Raw genomic sequence first — 18600 nt, 5'->3', positions numbered from 1 at the left:
TCTACTCCCAAAGTGCTTAATTTTTAAATAGTGTAACATAGGGGAAGAGATGGCCTAATGGCTGCAGTTGGAGAAAGTGTGTGTGTCTCACACCACAGCAAGAAAATGGTCTGCATCCTATTTGAAAGTCAAATAGGCATATTTACTCATCTCTTGTTTATTCCAAGTTTGGGAATTAACCAGAACAAATGAGAGAGGAATTCTTTCTCTTTAATTCAATCATGATTTAATATAGTCCAGCCTTTTGGAASCATTTAATATGTGGCAGGATCCCAGAGGAAACCATTACAGGTAAAACACTTCACTGGTTTAATGCATCCCATTTTTCATTCATTCCTTTCTCATTTGTTTCCAAAGGTATTGTCATGGATTCATCCAGAAAGTCAAGCAACGATCACTCGCTGTAGCCAACCAATGGTRGGAGTGAGTGGCAAGCGAAGCAAGGAAGATGAAAAGTACCTTCAAGTCATCATGGATTCTAACGCTCAATCCCATAAAATCTTCATATTTGATGCAAGGCCCAGTGTGAATGCTGTAGCCAATAAGGTTAGGTGTTTCTCCTCTATCAAAAGCTGGGAATGTTATCATTTAGAGCACATTTCTGACCACGATTTCAAATTCTGCCTGAGGATCAGAAAGTATTTTCCATTGTGAAGCAATGTTGTGATTTTCTAGACAGACTCTTACACTATACTGTTATCAGTAGAAATTAGTGTGACTGCTAAAGGTTAATTTGGGTTATCCAAAATTTAAAATGAGATTGGAAGGGAAAAAAATCAAGACAGATGAAAAAGGCATTGGGTACTGAGGTCCATAGCGCAACATAGTGCCCTGGATCTTGTATACCAGCATTTTTCACTTCAGATGATTGCAAAACTGCTTCCTCTAGCAGTATCAAGAATTTTATAGCTGTTAACTCTGATGGGAGCAGGGAATACTCACTGCTTCCAAAAATCAGGCATTATTTCAGAATATGAGCTAGGGATGTTTAATGACTGGGAATGTCACTGCGTTCATCCTGCTGCTATGTCTCATGCCATCACTCTAAGCTCTATATTCTTGCTCGAACTGCTTTACTGCACTAAAGCTGGTYTTATTTTCATGTTTCACACTACCTAGGAAAAGCAATTAGTATGTGGGATAATACATCTTCCTGTATAATAGTATGGTGCATATGTAAATGACAGAATAGTGAATCTAATGAACTAGCAGCTTGAATAGGAGTAAATGATAATTACAGAGAAAAAGAATGCTTGTAATATGGTATTCTTTGGTAAAAATTAYAGCATTCATTAGTAATACGGCAAAGAGACACCAACTATGTTTGTATGTTCTCAATTTGTAAGATAAATCCAATGTTTTTTGCCTTCCCTAGGTAACATAAGCATTGTATCAGTATCCTATRTCAGCCAATATTTGCTCAGGACAAGGTATTAGGATAAAATATCGAATGTGTTTTTGCTTAATAATTTTTGTGGATTTGTTTTTCTTCTTTAGGCYAAAGGAGGGGGCTATGAGAGTGAGGATGCCTATCAGAATGCAGAATTAGTGTTCCTGGACATTCACAATATTCATGTTATGAGAGAATCACTGAGAAAACTGAAGGAGATTGTATATCCCAATATTGAAGAGACTCACTGGCTGTCTAATTTAGAGTCAACTCACTGGCTGGAGCATATCAAGGTATGCACGTCTGCATCCACTGGATGTGGCAGAATAATCACAAGCCTGAGCCAGTCTGTTCATAGGGAACTGTATCCAAAGTTAACTCCAACACAGGATTTTCAATTTATAAACAGCTAAAAATACAGTTTTTTAGAACGGGAAATTCTGAGGAGAGAGGAAAAGGAATAGGAGAAGGAGCTGAAATACTGAAAGACAGTGTTTTGGAAATGAAGTGTGTTTCTGGGTAATGTGCACCTGTGAAAGCCCTGGTTRTACAGGAGTGCCAGAGTTTCCAAGTGCCTGACTTTGCAGTCCTGGTCCAGACTAGCAGATATTAGGAATATGTGCCTCACCAGACTTTCAGGCTGCTCCAAGCAGAGTAAGGACAGTCTGGGTAAAACACTTCAGCTTTAACAAATGGCAGTTTTCAAATTAAGCTCATGCTCTCCTAAAAATTTCCAGATGACATTTTCTATCTATTAATGCAGAAAGGAGCCAATATGATCCTGGGACTGCAGGGCAATGACTGTTTTGTGTTCCTGTTCAGACACAGAATGTTAYTGGATTTAAACCCTAACCTGTCCAAGGATTGAGCTTAATGCAAGGGCTCTTTTAGARTTGAGCCTACACTATGGTTCAAATGTGTTGTCATCTCACTGGAACAAAAAGTGTGTTCACCGATTTTCTATCCTAGTTACAAAACGGTTGGAAMTGATTTACCATTTTCCTTGAAGCAGCCAGAGTTGTATATGTAACCAAGAGCCCTTGGTTTGTCYTGCATTGTCACTAGCCATTTTTCACACACAGTTTCTATTCCTGTTCCACAGAGACTTTGTAACTTTTTGTTTTCTCTTGTTCCCAGCTCATTCTTGCTGGAGCTCTTCGAATTGCTGACAAAGTGGAGTCGGGGAAGACGTCTGTGGTAGTACACTGCAGTGATGGCTGGGACCGGACAGCCCAGCTTACCTCTCTTTCTCTGCTCATGTTAGATGGCTACTACCGAACTATCAGGGGCTTCGAAGTACTGGTGGAGAAGGAGTGGCTGAGCTTTGGCCATAGATTTCAGCTGGTGAGTCACTAGCCCTTGGAAGGCACTGAACAGAAAAAGTTATTGTCCACYTTGAAGGATTTCAAAGGAGTTTAGCCTGTGAGAAGTCTCCCAGCTGAACTCAAAGAAGAAAGGTGAATAGCTACTGCTATTMTGTTCTGCTTATATTTCCAGTCATACTCTTAACGTTCTTGGAGACAGCCTCAGTTATCTGTGATAAACAAGTGGTGTTAGATCTTGCAGGTGCCTGACTGTTATGTCATGTGCCCATGCCGAGGCTTAAACTAACAGTGGGCTTTAGGTTCAGGAYGAATATTTCTGCTGGGACTTGGCAGGAACTGCTGGGGTATTTTTGTCTTTCCTTCCAGTTCAGGCCATTTTCTGAGACTACTTGGACMTTGTCACCTTGCAAATGCCCTGATRTTGAAGAGGCTGGGAAAATTGGTGATGGCCTTGATCTTGTCTTTTCTTGAGACACATTTTACTTTTGGGGAGGCTTTTAGTTATTYAGGCAAAAGATCAGTAGTTTGAGTTTGAGACTGAGTCAAGAGTAACTTGTGGTGGTATACCGGAAGTCTGCAGAGGGGCAGTTTTGTGAACCTGTGACTTAGCTGTTTGTTACAACTTGCAACGATGGAAACGGGGAGTATTTCAGTAGTGTCCTTTCAGTCTGTTCCTACCACACTTCGCTCGTAGCCCTTCTCTTGTAGTTGTTTGGTATTGGCAATGGCTAGAACAGGGTCTCTGCAAAGCACATGTGATGGTGGGTTGTGTAGTAAAATGCTGCTCCCCGCCTCTGAGGGAAGATGGGAAAGCAGAGRCACAGAGCAAACAGATTTCTGCCTCAAGAGAACTGTTACCTGGTGTTTGAACTGTTAAGCATTTTAGCTTCTTTGTTTGTACAAAGGAGATAATGATATTGATACCCTTTGGTGAGTGGAGAGCAGTACGACAGTAGAGGTAGAGAACTCTCTGTTATCTGTATGTTCTTGTTCTTTTGCAGTACGTAGGGCTCCTCGGGRGTGTACACCAGCAGTATACCATACCAGTAATAAAGAATCAGGCCTCATGTGTCTTATGCAAGGCTGTGCAACACAGTCAGAGCTGGAGGCCTACTTCTGGGGATGCTTTCATAACTGCCTGTCTTGAGGTGGCAGGAGACGGGTGGGTTAGTGTTTGTACAGTGTTGGAAGCTGTGAGGTGTTGTGTGATGATTATCGCCACATGCTGTGTCTGTAGGTAGTGTTTAGATCTAGCATGCTGTACTACTGAAGTAGCCAGGACGACAGCTGCAACTAAAGCAAAAAACATTCTATTTTTTTTTCCTTCTGAACTTTAGCTATTAACTGAAATCAGTGCCAGCATAGCATCTGGAGTCTCTTTTCAAACAACTCGTGTTTTAATTTAACATGAAAATATCCCCATAAAGAGATTTCACTTCAAAGACTGAAGGATCCTTTACTCCTTTACTCACTAGTACGGACAGACCAAAAATAAGGCTCCTTTCAACCTTCTTAAAGTTGTTGGTAAAGGCATGAATGACTAAGATATGAGGAGACCCTGGCAGTTTCCCCATGAAGCTCTGTGCAACTCCCGTTCTTTCTCCTGTTCTGTTTCAGAGAGTTGGCCATGGAGATAAGAATCATGCAGATGCAGATCGTTCTCCTGTCTTCCTCCAGTTCATCGACTGTGTCTGGCAAATGACAAGACAGGTAAATTGGTGTGTGGCAACAAGTGTCTACAGTGCTCTTGTTCCAGGACATTGTACAATGTCTGGCCACTGGAGGTAAAATGGGAAAAAGGGCTGCACTGGTTGGCAAGGTCTGGTAACTTACATTGGGGCAGCTTGAACTCTTTGTTGCTCTTGCAGTTAATGTGGCAGCTTTAACAAGGATTTTGAATGTGGGCATCAGACATGATTAACATTTAAAACCAAAACAAAAAAAGCAAACCAACAAAACTTTCCACTCAGTTTAGAAGTTAGTCAAATGGATCTGTTTTTTTTTGGGGGGGGGAGAGAAATTGGATTTTTGATCCCTGTAAATGTAAGAGTTTCAAAAGTTTTGTTCTGACTATAATTCCTGGTGGTATCCCATCAGCACCAKCCTTTCCAACTGATGACAAGATCTAGGGTATTTCCAGTGTCTGAGTACCCAGCACTCAGGTCAGSCTGGCACGCTCCCACTGACCTGTGAGTTGCGTGGTGCTGGGCTGCTGTTCTGTCTGGGAAAGACTCTGTTTGGCACACATTTCCYTGTGGGTCAAGGAGATTTCCATTCCTTTTTATGCATTATTTCTTGTCTGTTGCAGCTTGTTGTTCACAGTCTTGCAAGGCCTGACTTAGGGATGGGCATAATAGAGCAAGCTTCAATTTGAAGCAGCTCTGAGTGTATATAAACACAGTGGTCAAACCCTTCAGACCWCTGGCTCTTGCTCAAAATTCCCCTCTGCACATATAAAGCCACTTTCCAGGAGAAAAACTCATGCTCCTGGAAAGGGCGAGCATGATTTTGAATATTGAGCCAAGCAGAGAACAGAGACAAATCCTGTTTTAGAAGTAAAGGAGAGAGGCCAACTCCTTACTAAGACCACAAGTGGAAAAAAGTTTATTTGCAAGAAKCAATTTCTGTTCTAAAATGCAAACCCAACCTATCTGCTGGTTCTGTCTGAAGTTTCCTACAGCATTTGAGTTCAATGAGTACTTCCTGATAACCATCCTGGATCACCTGTACAGCTGTTTGTTTGGGACGTTCTTGTGTAGCAGTGAGCAGCAGAGAGTGAAGGAGGTAAGACCCTTTCTCTTCAAGGTGGAGGCATGGTACTAGAATTGCTTTATATGGCCAGATGCTGCTAATGAAATTGTTTCAGCCTTCTAAGATAGTGGTAGGAGCAGGTTTGTGTGCTACCAAACCCCTGTCTTAACAGCTGGGATTCGGGATACTTTACTCTTTGTGTAAACTGCTGTCTGCTGGAGACTTCATACTTCAGAGCAATACTGTTTCCCTCTGGGCAGATAGACTCCTTTCAGTGTGGCTTTCGGCTACTTGGTGGTGGCTGAATAGCTCATGGTGTCTTCCAAGTAGTTGGAAATGCAATTTTTCTTTGAACTTCAGTTTAATGCAAACTTCTGTTTGGGAACTGGTAACTTCTTGTCCTCTGTTTTCCTTGAAGTGGTCCCTTTAGATTGCTTTTCACTAACAAGTGTGCATTGTAATACTGTACACACAGATTACAGCAAGAAACTGGTCTCAATGTGTGTTCTTGCTGTGTTTGTATTTTTCTGGGAGAGGCAGAACTTGTAGTATTAGGAAAGACATGTCTCTGGCTCCTTCCATCAGCCAGCCCTAGCCCGCAGTCTGGCCTAGGCTTGTTTACCCCTAGCTCCAAAGGAAGAGTGAATAGAAGTGTACATTCAGATCAGTTCAAACACACCATTCAACCCCAGCTTGRATTCAGAAGGAAAAGGAGTGACGTTGATTCTGTCTCACCTACCTAAAGATGAAGCACTTTATCAGTGAAAGGTTGCAGCGTAATATCCCAGAGGTATGTCGAGGACTGGGCTGTGTGGACCTGCTGTGACTGTGTTTGACAGCACACTTGTAAGAAAAATATTGTATTACAAAACTGGTAGCATTGTACTGCAGTGAAGTCAGAGCTCCTGTTTTTCTAGTCCACAGTAATTGTATAATTGTAATTTCCAGAGAAGAAAATGCACTTTTTCATTATTTTTTAAAGCCTCAGCCTACTAAAGTACTTCATCTAGAAAGCACTTCAACACCAGTTTCACTGGGACTATTCACAGGCCTAAGTCAAATGTTTTCTTTTTCCTTGCAATTAAATACACCAGCCAGTCCTCCAGAAGCACTTTAAAGAGGTGAAGCTTAACCAAAGCATTGAGAGTTCAGATGCCAGTTCTGTGCAGTTTCCCCTTGCTGTGCCGATGGCGATTTCTGGACTGTGTCGGGCGCCGAGTGGGTAAGAGGGGATGTTTCCGTGCCAGGGTGCGTGTGTGCCTGCCTGCATCCATGTGCTTCGATTACAATAACCACATCAAAAGAAGATTTCTTTTTTAAGCTATGAAAAGGCAAACAGATTTGTATTAATGACAGACATATGTATCTGTTATAAATACTTATAAAGCTTTGTAGATAAATGTTAGGATTCATATGTGAAATAAAACTTCCTGCCCCCTTTCCCTTACAGAGCCTTCCAAAAAAGACCGTGTCACTTTGGTCTTACGTCAACAGCCAACTTGAAGACTTCACTAACCCCTTGTATGTGAGCTACTCCAACCATGTCCTGTATCCTGTGGCCAGCATGCGCCACCTCGAGCTGTGGGTYGGCTACTACATCCGATGGAATCCCAGGATGAAACCGCAGGTAACAGGATTTCCTTGTCCTTTCTTCAAAGGGTCCTGCTTTTATTTCCCTCTCTGATAGTACTACCCCTGTCACTTCGGAGCTCAAGACCTTTAAAACACAAGAAGCAATATGCAAACTTCAGCAGCGACAACTTTAATTTAAAACCAAAAGCCTGAATTCAAAGGTAAGCAAGTGAACGAGCGGCACGGAGCAAGTGCTTGGCTGGAGGTCACTGCCTTGTGAATTACTGTATAGGTAAGATCTGTTTATGTGAGCTGAGTGAAATCTGCAGGAGCTGAATTTACTCAACACTTTGGAAAATTTCTTATTTTAATAGGGATAAAATTATCTAGTAATATTATTATAATTATCTGATTATTATCTGATAATATTATTACCTAAGATGATAATCAGATAAGATTATCTGGCTCTTCTTTACAAAAGAGCCAAACTAAGATTTCTCTGAACGTGGATGGGATTCTAGATCTGGCCAGTGGGGCTGCGTTCAGATTACCTGCAATAGAAACCTGCTACTTGCTTGCTTTGGCTGCCCTGACTGCAGCCCATGTTACRGTCTTGAACTTTGACAGCAGAGTGTCTGGAGTGCCCAAGACCCCTGAAAGAAGCAGTCTGAATAATGCCCTAGATGCTTAAATCACTTTTTAATCACACTTAATCACTTTAAAAATTCCTAATTGCCAAAATGTCYCACTTAAGGTGGCAAATGTTTGCAAATCGGGAACATTAGATATGGGAACCTGACAAACATTTTTGAGTACAAGTTCTGTTAAACAGTGGAGACTATCTGTTCTAAATATTTCTAAATATTTTTAGAAACATCTGTATTACTTTTTTTCCCAAAGCTCTGAAATCATGGCCAGACTGAGATGCTGGCATCCCCCAGAGATATCAGAGATGAGAGTTCTGTAGTTGTGAGCCTTCAAAATTTACATTTATACTAAGTTTTGTTTTGCTGTAATTTAGATTACAGATCTTTTTTTGAAAAAAAAAATGCGAGCAAACACAAACCAGAATCTTAGGTCAAACTGTGTATGTTGGATAAGAAATGAGTATCCCAAAGCCAAAGCAACTAATTACTCACTCTGGTCTGGAGATAAGGACATAACCTACCTACCATTGCACCTTCTCTGAAGTCAGTGGCAACACTGTGTGTGTTCCATGCTTGCCATCTGGTGCTGAGCTGAATGTTTTCTTGCAGGAACCTGTCCACAATCGCTACAAGGAGCTTCTTGCCAAGCGGGCCGAGCTTCAAAARAAAGTGGAGGAATTGCAGAGAGAAATCACCAACCGCTCCACCTCATCCTCGGAGAGAGCTGGCTCTCCCGCACAGTGTGTCACTCCTGTACAGACAGTTGTATAATACGGACTAGTTTGCTGAGTACTTTCCTGGGACCATCARGGCAGCTGTTCTGAAACTCTGAATTTCCATCGTGGTGTCGTGGAGATGCCAACCTATTTATTTATTTCTCTCCAGGATAATTTATTAGTACTGTAGCAATAGAAGAAGCTTAAGCAAGGAAGAAAAGAAAAAACAGGGRAAAAAAAGGCCCCCGATGCAAGTAATCATCTCAGTGGCTAGATTATAATGCAAGCTAATTGCACTTGCCACCTAAAAGAAACCTAGAGCTCTTTGTTCGCTTCTGTRTTGGAAATCACTTTGCTTTAAAGAGGGACTGTGCACTAGAATGAAGTATGGGAAAAATGTCTACTCAGGATTTTGAAAAATCTCCTCTTTGCTAAAAGGAAATACACAGGCTGAAGGAGGAAGRTGCTAACTTCATATTGCATCCTAGAATATGACTGTGCTACTTCATATGACCCTGTGTGTTAACAAGGTATGCACAGCAGTGGCAAAGAAAGTGTTTTGCCAACATATTGAAAGACAAGTAGTTACAGAATCTGAAATGTATCATCACTGTTCTTGCATTTCCCTTCACTTGTTACACATCATAGGAAACCGTGTAAATGATGCCTTCTTTAAAGAAAGGGCATCTTCTACCAGTAAAACACAGTGGTARAGGAGCAACCTGCATCAGTTAATGTTGTAGGACAAACTTTACTTCCATCTCYGTAACTTTAAATTCTCATTTATAGTTTACATCAGGTGTGCTAGGACAGTAACTAACTTAAGCACTTTTTGGGTGGGGTGAGCAAAATGGGCCCCTCCTCCCACCCACCCCAGGCTTTCTGCAGTTCTTCAGGTTTCCTGTGCCTCATACACAGGAGAGGGGAAAGTGGAGCAGTATGAAGGGGCACATGTAAAAAGCTGTTTTGCTTGGTAAGCATAAGTAGTGATTTAATGCTTCTGTGCAGGACCATAGTGGCATGCTTAAGGTATTTTGTTTTTCTGGTTAACTAACAATGGAAGTGTATCAACCAAAGAAGCCTTTCTGCCTGCGTTACAAAACAACATTATTCCAGTAGACRAAATAGCTCAACCATTTTTTTAAGCCCTAGGTTAAAGTCTTTTTACTCAGAGTATAGTGTACTTCAAGAATTAGTGCTATGCACATAATTAAACTTATGCGCAAATTCAATACAGAATTTTATTATAGAAGTGGAGATGAGGGGAAAAAAAAAAGAGCGAGAGAACGAGACTCCTGCATTTGGTGGAACCATGACTCCACCAGGGCCTTTCTGAGCAGATCAATACTGGGCTGTAGATGATGGGGCTCTTACAGGGAAGAGTGTGGTATGTTTGCAAGGATATTTACTCCAGTTTGCCTCTCACTTTTGTACTAAGCAAGAGGATTACTGCATGGTCTGGGTTATGTTGGTCTTTTATGATAGGCCCTCATGCTAAGGTCACTTCTTTAGTATACCACTACAATACACCACAACCTTTCTTCACGGACAGAGAAGTATTATCTGAGAGGATTTAAGGGTGGGCCATTTCATACATCAGAAATTGCCTTTTCAGAGGACATAACAAGAGTTTCCTTCTGCAGTTTCCATTTCTGCCTCCTCCTACTGCAGTCAGTGTCTCAGTACTTAGGACATCTGCAGCCTTCTTCCAACACAATGATCAACAGGCACTGTGGCATCACTGCATTTGTTAAAGTAGGGCCTGAGACTTAAAAACACCTTTGTGGTTTAAGAATGCAAAGAATTCACACAGTATACCTTCTGAACTATTTAATTTGCTTTAAAGTTGAATGGCAGATCTGCTCTCATGTACAATCACTGTATAAGATGATTCATAGCAGTATTCCCTGTTAGCAGACTGAGTGTGTATGTGTATTTTTTTGTTTCTTGACGAAGACTGTTTGGTTTCCTTAACACTAATAAAAATTGATGAATGGATAAAGTTTTTCCTGTGCTTTTGAACTACGTGGTTATTAAARCCAAAGAACTTGCAGATATGCAAACACTGATACCACTAAAAATGCAGTATGTCAAATTAAAAGGGTAGAAATAGAGCTCTGCTATCTCAGTCTCACTCACACAGACAGCCTTGCCAGATGCTAATGTTCAAACTGCAMTTTTAGAATGACTAGAGGATAATTTATCTTTGAACAAGTTTCTCTTATCCTGTACAGAGCAGGACAAGTACAGGTACAATATTTAGCTGCTCAAAATACACTCACAGTGAAAAAACAACCAACAATTTCTTCACTTCACAATGCATTAGCACTGCAACTTCCATGAGAAAAGCAGCTTTCACATTTTTGTGAGTAATAACCACATTAACCCCAAATTTGTAAAGATGACTTTGGGTCAACAGTTCAATGCCTGCTCCCCAGTGCTCTCATCCCTGACTGGCTTAATTCCGGTTTAGGCACCTCAGTCACTGTTGTATGCAGGGCATACAGAGTGATGCTGCTCCTAAAATACAATCTGAAGAAAGGTGCCTAAACTAACTTACATGCACTCCAGCATTAAAGAGTTGCCTCTTCAGCTCATTTAACATCCCACCTCAGGTAATGCTGCGGTTAACCCTTCTTTAAGCAAGATATTGCCAGATATCCTTTCTAAGCAAAATTATTTTGACTCTAGTTTCAGCTACTGCTTTTTGGGAACCTCTTATAATGGGACCCGCACAYCTCCYRAAAGGAAAAAATAAATAAATAAAAAAATAAAAGACACTCCACCCCCACCCCAGCAGGATGAGTTATTCTCTGAACCAGCATCTCCAGCTACAAGGAGCCTATGTTCCTGATTTAAATAAAATGAAGAAGGAAGAGCTCTGGKCCTGTAGACAGCTTTTGACTTCTCTCCCCCTAGCTAAAACACTGTTCTGTGGATGGGAGGAAACAAGGAGATCACCTGGAGAGCTGATGAAATTCAGATCCCTGAACCAGACTGGACTGGACCTGCTGTGTTGACCCTAGGAGAGTTCCCTGCCCACTCAGCTGTAGGCAGAGGGGCAACCCCATAACCTTCCTCGCCTTACCATAGAGGGCCAGCAGCAAATACTAATCCTCCTGACCATCGATATGTCCCATCACCACCAAAACGTACCGAACTGGGCAGGACATGGCAGTCCAAATAATGAGCAGGAGCTACCAGGGTCCAGCTCTTGGCTACACTGGGATTCAGCTGCCTCTGCAGGCCAGCACAGTGCTGCAGTGAACACRGGCCCTCGGGCAGCCAGGGCCCTCTTCTCCTCAGCACATCTCAGAAGGGCCGTAAGATTTCATGGCTGGCTAAAGAGTTAAATCCACCAACAGTAAGGTCAGGAATACCAGCCCACTGCTTTCCACATTAACACGCAAGTAGGAGGCCTCAGTCAGCCCCCACTGTGAATACCTGACTGAAAGCAGGGCATGCTCCAGCCTGTCCGCAGTGCTTTCAGGCCTAGGGTTTTTTTAGGTTTATGCAAAATGCTCAAACAGCAAACAAAACAATCCCCCCCCCCCCCAACAAACCATGAAGTGGTTGGTTAATTTAGAGAAATTGCAGCTTTCCCATAATTAACTCAACAGGCAAGCTGGCTTTATTATTTTTCAACTTTATAAACAGATAATCTGGGTCTTCTATACATTCCATTAATAGGAAATTCTTTACATTATTAACATAATAAATAATGTTTACTCAGCTGTGCAAGTCAGAGTGCAAAAATGAATTGCACTATTATCAAAGTAGATAGCTCATCAAAGCACATATTTCAAGTTAAAAGCAAGATGCCAGAACTGAATGGCATGATTGAGGCACTTGCAATTTAAAACACCTGTGGTTTATCTCACTCCTTTGCCATCCAAAGGCATGAACTAAGAGAGGGAATTTTATCCCCAATATCCTATAGCTTTTTCACAAAGTATAATTTCTGAAGAAATACTTTGCCCTTCAGACTTAAAAAAATAAAAAATAAAAAAAATAAATCATTAAGCAAAATCATTTGTAAAAGTTACTTTGCTCCTTCTTTGAATACTCAGACATCCATTGTCATTAATACTGACTAGTGGAATGTGGCAGAACAAGAACTAGGAAAGCTTTCTGGAGAGAGCTAAACAAAACATCTTTAAAAAGGTTTACCTGATTTCCCTTATACATTCTCAGAGCCTGAATAATAACAGCTGCACAAGACAGAACTGACAAAACCCCTTAAGACTTAGGGGCACAGCATCATTTTCAGAAAGATACATTTTTAGGAGCATCCCAATGCACAGGAGTTCAACACAGTACTGTGAAATCACACTGGCATTTCACACAAGCTAACCCCATATAAATGTGCTGTTCGGTGTGCTGCAAGAGGAAAAGGAGGAACTGCTGGAATCCTAAAACAAAAAGAACAGGTGGAAGTGTGTGTTTAGATTCAGTAGCTGGATACTTTAAAAATGGAATGCTTTTAAAGTATGCCATAATATACACAATCAAACCCAGAGATGGAGAATTGGCCCACATTTCAAAAGTGCACTTAGCATACAGTAGTCTCTTTCACGTAGTAAGAAAGGCAGCTGCTTTATACCCAGAATGTGAGAAAGCTTTTGACTGGGGTGATTTCAAGAACATCTCTAGCAGAATAGTCAGTAGTCCCAGCTGATATCATCTTTCTGTAGCGAAGTCTGTATGGTTTGCATGTCTCTCAACAACTGTAGATTCTTCCGACTCTTCTCTCCAGGTTTGACTTTGATGGGACCAGCATCCTTTCCTTTGGTGGTTACTGTAGTTGTTACTTTAACCTCACTAACAGGAAACCTGCTGTCTTTTGTTTGTTTGGCAGAAGTCTTTTTGGACTTGCACTCTCTCTTAAGTCTCTCTAGCTGAAAGAAAAATCCAAAGTAAAAACATAAACTAAAACAAGGTCACTGCTTAATGTTCTGTGTTTCCCTCAGAAGACTGAAACTCTCCTCTTGTGCTCTCTTTCCCTCCTCCACCCCATGTTCATCTCGCTCAGCAAAGCAAATTGATATTTCCAAGTCATCTAGTTTCCTGAATAATTAAAATTTCCTTTATACAGCATTGCTGTATTTGCATCTTTACAGCTGTGTTTAGCATTGTAGTCTGAACTAGTAGGTTATCTTTTTTAGAAGTGGCAAGTTATTGATAGGCTTAGGAAAGTGTAAAAACTAAAAATCTCTATATACATACTAGTGATTTTTTTAATGGCTAGTCACTGCCAGAAGTGGACTTTAAAAATACCAGAACTCTGTTCACACAAGGAATTGGTATTCACTGCATAACATTGTATATCACAGCTTGTAAGACTCAGTACTCAACAATGAAGACAAAGTCGGCATCAGCTTGCCTGGGGCCTGGACAGAGTGTCAAAGGTGCAGACAAACTCAAACATTCAACCAAACTGTGAAACTTGCACTAATTTCTTAATTTTAGGTGGTGGTGGTGGTGGTCCCTCCTCCATTTTAGGGCATGCAGCAGTTTTCCTTGCTGCTGACCCCTAAAAACTTTTGTCAATAGCTAGTCAGAGTGCATAGTATACCCAGAATCATTCTCATCATTTCTACTGGGATTACTACAAGTCTGTTTTGTTGCAGCAATGTCATTGAAGATCCTAAAAGAGATCAAAGGTAACTAATATTTTTAATTGCTTTAAAAGACATCTAAAATGGATGCATGTACAACGTGATCAGCAACTTTCTTGATACATATTTTGTGTATTAAGTTACATGAGATGAGGGTGAATCTTCTTGGTTCATATAAACTGAACTGGATAAAACTCATAAGGCTTAAACTGTTTGGAAGAATTTCACTAAAATGAATGAACATTAGACAAGACAGGGAATCAAAAGGTTTCACAGCTTTAAATGAACAGCTTCACTATTCAAAGAATTTAGAAAGTTGTTCTAAACTGAAAAAGACTTTTTTTTCTTTTTTTTCTTTTTTCTTTTTTTTTCAAGTAAAACAAATCAAAGCATAATTAAGTAGGTCACTTAAGCCAAACAAAAGAGAGCTGCTAAAAGACTTAGTTTAGCAGTGGGAAGGTCCTAGGAATCTAGGCATCTCTTTAAATATGACTTAGATTACTAAAAGTTCAGCGTTTTCTTCAGTGCAAAGAATGGCATTTCATGATGCTTCTCCCCACCATCTGTACAGCTGGTTGTTACTAGAACTTTATGCAAAGCAACTGCTTTGGTTAAGCATAGCTGCTTTATGCATGGCATAAGTGAGAGCCTGACTGATCAGAACGTGTTTATCTGACAGATCAGATATTTATTTGAGCAGAAATACCTCAGAGAGAGATAGTCTGGGAGCCAGGAGGTAGATTCATGTCCCCCAGCCCTGTATGCTGCTTCTCAGCTCACATTCCTCCCAACCAGCATATGCTGAGTTTACAGACTTCAACAGCTATGGACTTGCTATTGTAGCTTAGATGATCTTTTCCCTATTTGGGGGAAGGGGAAGAGTACAAAAGGCGATGCAAGAACAGACAAGGAAGTTTTGCCCAGGATGTGAGAAGACTGGGCATGAAGAAACCACAGTAAGACAGAAAAAGTGTTTCTTCAGAAATACTGGGATAGAAAGATGGAAGGGCACATACTAGGACTTCCAAATTCAAATTGGGAAATACTGCTCTAAAAAGCAGCTCTTTCTGCTTTACTCAATTACAGCTACGGTAAGATAAGAATCCTTAAGATAACAATTGCAGAAACATGAACAAGCAACTCACCCGTGCCCGATGCCTCCGAACTTTGCTGATTTGGTCTGCCTTTGCCTCCATCCTTCCCACCAGTGCTTCAAGTTCTCTCTCAAGTTCTTCCCTCAGTGCAACTGTTGGAGCTTCCTGGACAAGCTTTGCTAGCTGCTGGTGATCACTAGCATGTAATTTAGAGACAGAACACAGCTTGCATCAGATTCCCTCAGCTTCTAATGTACACTCAAACTTAACATCTCTAGCAAACCATGGTATCAGCAGCCAGAATGTTCAATTTGGATCAAGAAACCCGTAAGAACAGCCTTGCTGGTTAGCATTATTACAGTAGCACATCCTGGTGACAAGCTGCTGCAGCATAAAGTTGTCAATAAAGTAAATGGTTTCAAACTTCAATACACTCATTTACAAAATAACTTCTTAAAGTGATGATCTCAGCACTCATTCAGTCACCAGTTACAGATCTGTATCTACCACAGTTGTGCAACAGGACAGGAAGTCACATTTTATTAACCAGGAGGAGCAGAATGACTAGCAAAGCAATCCTTCACCAGACCGTTTCTCCACTGTACCAAGGGCTGCTCCTATGCTTTTCCCCACCACTTACAAACTTGGTATCATTGCATGCAAATACAGCTATGGAATCTATACCATTTATTAGAACCTAGCTTAAACTGCCAGGAGAAAAGAGACCCACTGCAGCAACTGGAAAGAATAGATTACGTGCCATAGACTACCCAAGACTATCTTCTTTCTCAGGCAAAACATTCCAGTTTGAAGCAAAAGGCAAAAGTACAGAGCACCTACACTCATTATCTACAATGGAAAATATACCAAACTCACAAACTCATCTGCCCAAATTCATCTTGTAAAGTCAGCAGCACTTCTGAGAGCTCTTCCTGGGATGAAGAGGACTCCTTTGGCAGAGATGACCTTCTGCTTTTGCTGGCAGGATGAGCACCGCTGACTGATTTTGCTAGGGGAGTATCATTGACCACACGATGGTTACACAGCGCTTTTGTGTGTTGTTTCATTAAGTGYAGCACATGTTGTACATTGGCACCAACTGAATGGCTGGGACTAGTAGACTGGAAGGAAATATGGAAAAATAAAAAATACATAAATGGTTTCCTTTAAAACCGCATTGTCAATAATGGAGAACATTCAGAAACAATGTTGATAGTGTATTTTTTTATTTGCTGCCACGGATGTATTTTTGTTTGAATGAATATGCACTGACAAGAACAGCTTGACTAGTACCATGGAGGAGACCCATCTTGAAAATGTCAGTTCAGCAAGTTACTGATACAGAACAAGACTTTTGAAGACAAGCCTGAATTAGAGTCAAAGTAAATAAAACAATCTGACCACTGGGTGTCAGGAGTGCACCAAGCCAAGGTCATTTAAGGAGCTGCATTTATTGAGCATTAGCTTTGGAATTAAGCAGCTCACCTTCCCAGCTACAAAGGGGACATCACCCAGAGACAGTCTGTAATGGGGCTGCGTAGTGAGATGGCTTGTGAGAGAGCATTTCTGGAAGGAAAGAAGAGAGAAATGTTTATCAAAGATGACACTAAAAGCAAATCCACTTTCCCTTTGCTGTGTAATGAAAAGAGGCAGCCTACTTCCCAATTCCCAGACCCCTTATTTTACTCTTCAATGATTGTCTTTCTCTCCCCTCATGTTACCTTATCCGGCTGCTTAGTTTTCTTCCTGGGTCTTCTTGCTTTTGGAGAGAGTGATGGTGAGGCTGCTTGAATCAACATTCTGTTGGTTTCCAGACCTGTTTGAAGCTGTAATTAAGGGAAAGATGAGAATTGCTGAAGTTATTTCAATAGATAATCAGAGACAAAGCGATCTGAAATTTTGCAAAAACAGTAATTTTTAAAATACAGGCTCTCTGGAACCAAAGGCTACAAGTTACGTGGGATGCTTCTGCAGTTTGAGTTCAATTTAAACATTAAGTAAGAATAATTCCTCTGGTAACAACTCTCACCACTAAACCTAGCAAGTTAAAGAATTAGTCTTACTGAACTCCACACAGACAACTGCCAAAACATCAGCTCTGGGCTTTATCACTGACAAAATCTGGGGAAGTTAAGCCACCTAACTCGGCTCAATTGTTTGTTTAGTTTATAATAAAAAGGTTTACAACTATTCCTTCTGCTTTACTGAATGACAGGGGACTACATATACATATATACATACATATATATACACATATATATATACATACACACACACACAGATATACATATATATTTAACTGGAAGTGTTACACTGTCAAAAATAAGCTCTACATATGCTTTTCTGTTCTTTCCAACAGAAAGTTATGGCATGGCTTTAGAAATCATTATTTCCTAACCAATCTCAACTAGAAGCACTCACAAGATTTTTCACAACTGAGACTCATTCCCCAAAATTTATTGCAAAGGTTAGTGTTTAACATGTTATCTACATGCTACACGAGCATACACCTAAGAGGCATTTAATGAACATGGCACTTCAGGTTTAGGAGAAGGCCAGTGTCCTTATACGCTTGTAACCAAGTCTGTCGCATCCATTTCTCCCCTCCTTCTACAACATTTCTAGTTATAACTATGAAGACCTGAGCACACTTTTTTTTGTCTTTGATCTAGATTAAAAAAAAAAGAGAGAGAGAGAGAGAACTCCTCTGCAAAATTCCTGTAACTAACTTTATGGGGTTCCCCACTAACTGTGCCACTGATTTCAGAACAACTACTTCTGCAAACAGCAAACTGGATCTTGTTACTATATTACCAGCAGAAGCCTGTTGGTAAAACTGCAAGGCAAATTCTCTCTCTAGTCTACAACCAAAGCTGTATTTGAAAGTCCAAATAGATTTYTATCAGAATCCTGTATTAATCTGTCCTCTGAAAATGTAACTTTTTTGAAAAGGAAAGTTCATCTTTTCTTGGAGCCCAAGCTAAGTTTATCAGGTTAGTAGCTTAAAAAAAAAATCTGTAAGGTATACTAAAGTTTGTAGATTTTTCTGCCTCTAATCTTAGAATCATATTTTAAGAGTAGATCTGTAAACCTGAAACTGGTGAAATGCTACAGGTTAAYTTGAGCAATAATGAATTTAGCAGAAACTCTCCTATAGATCTCCCATTTTTCCTAGAAGCAATTCTACATATTATGATTTTGAATAGGAGAAGGAAATTCCAACAAGACTCTTKAAAGCAAGTGACTGAGGCTCCAGGTCACCATATGAACTTAAGTTGTTAGGACTGTTCAGCAGATTCTTGTAAATGCTTTTTGCCAGGAATAGAGGCTTAGATCTCTAGTTCAGCAAGTATGGGAACTCTAGAAACTCAAGCACATAAAGCATATAAAGACAAACAGACTTAAATCTGGGAAGGAGTTAGCAGAAAGTGCTAACAAGCTCCTGACCATGTAAAAGTCAAAAGTACAAACTTTTGTTCCCTTGAAG

At 40.6% G+C, this 18600-nt stretch overlaps 2 protein-coding genes across 6 annotated transcripts in view; one reads left to right on the top strand and one right to left on the bottom strand.

Moving 5' to 3' along the window:
• MTMR2 (myotubularin related protein 2) overlaps positions 1-10406 on the top strand; it is a 57519-nt gene extending 47113 nt beyond the window's left edge. For 4 of the 5 annotated variants that reach the window (XM_085309005.1, XM_085309006.1, XM_085309008.1 and 1 more), the window contains 7 exons: positions 358-546; positions 1498-1683; positions 2528-2734; positions 4333-4425; positions 5386-5499; positions 6917-7093; positions 8295-10406. In XM_085309005.1, coding sequence (XP_085165131.1) covers positions 358-546; positions 1498-1683; positions 2528-2734; positions 4333-4425; positions 5386-5499; positions 6917-7093; positions 8295-8456 — 1128 coding nt within the window. In that variant the 3' untranslated portion in view covers positions 8457-10406. Of the gene's footprint in view, positions 1-357; positions 547-1497; positions 1684-2527; positions 2735-4332; positions 4426-5385; positions 5500-6560; positions 6689-6916; positions 7094-8294 lie in introns of those variants that run through there. The other variant, XM_085309007.1, reaches the window with a different exon arrangement.
• Positions 10407-12009: 1603 nt separating this feature from the next.
• CEP57 (centrosomal protein 57) overlaps positions 12010-18600 on the bottom strand; it is an 18343-nt gene continuing 11752 nt past the window's right edge. Inside the window, exons 7-11 of the mRNA XM_085309092.1 lie at positions 16835-16939; positions 16599-16679; positions 15990-16234; positions 15165-15309; positions 12010-13299 (exon numbers count right to left, since the gene is read on the bottom strand). Coding sequence (XP_085165218.1) covers positions 13063-13299; positions 15165-15309; positions 15990-16234; positions 16599-16679; positions 16835-16939 — 813 coding nt within the window. The 3' untranslated portion in view covers positions 12010-13062. The remainder of the gene's footprint in view (positions 13300-15164; positions 15310-15989; positions 16235-16598; positions 16680-16834; positions 16940-18600) is intronic.

The sequence above is a fragment of the Rhea americana genome, unplaced genomic scaffold, assembly GCF_003343005.1.
Source record: "Rhea americana isolate MKP2758 unplaced genomic scaffold, rheAme1 scaffold_29, whole genome shotgun sequence".
In the NCBI taxonomy this organism is placed as follows: domain Eukaryota; kingdom Metazoa; phylum Chordata; class Aves; order Rheiformes; family Rheidae; genus Rhea; species Rhea americana.
This window is presented reverse-complemented; position numbering and strand designations above follow the sequence as displayed.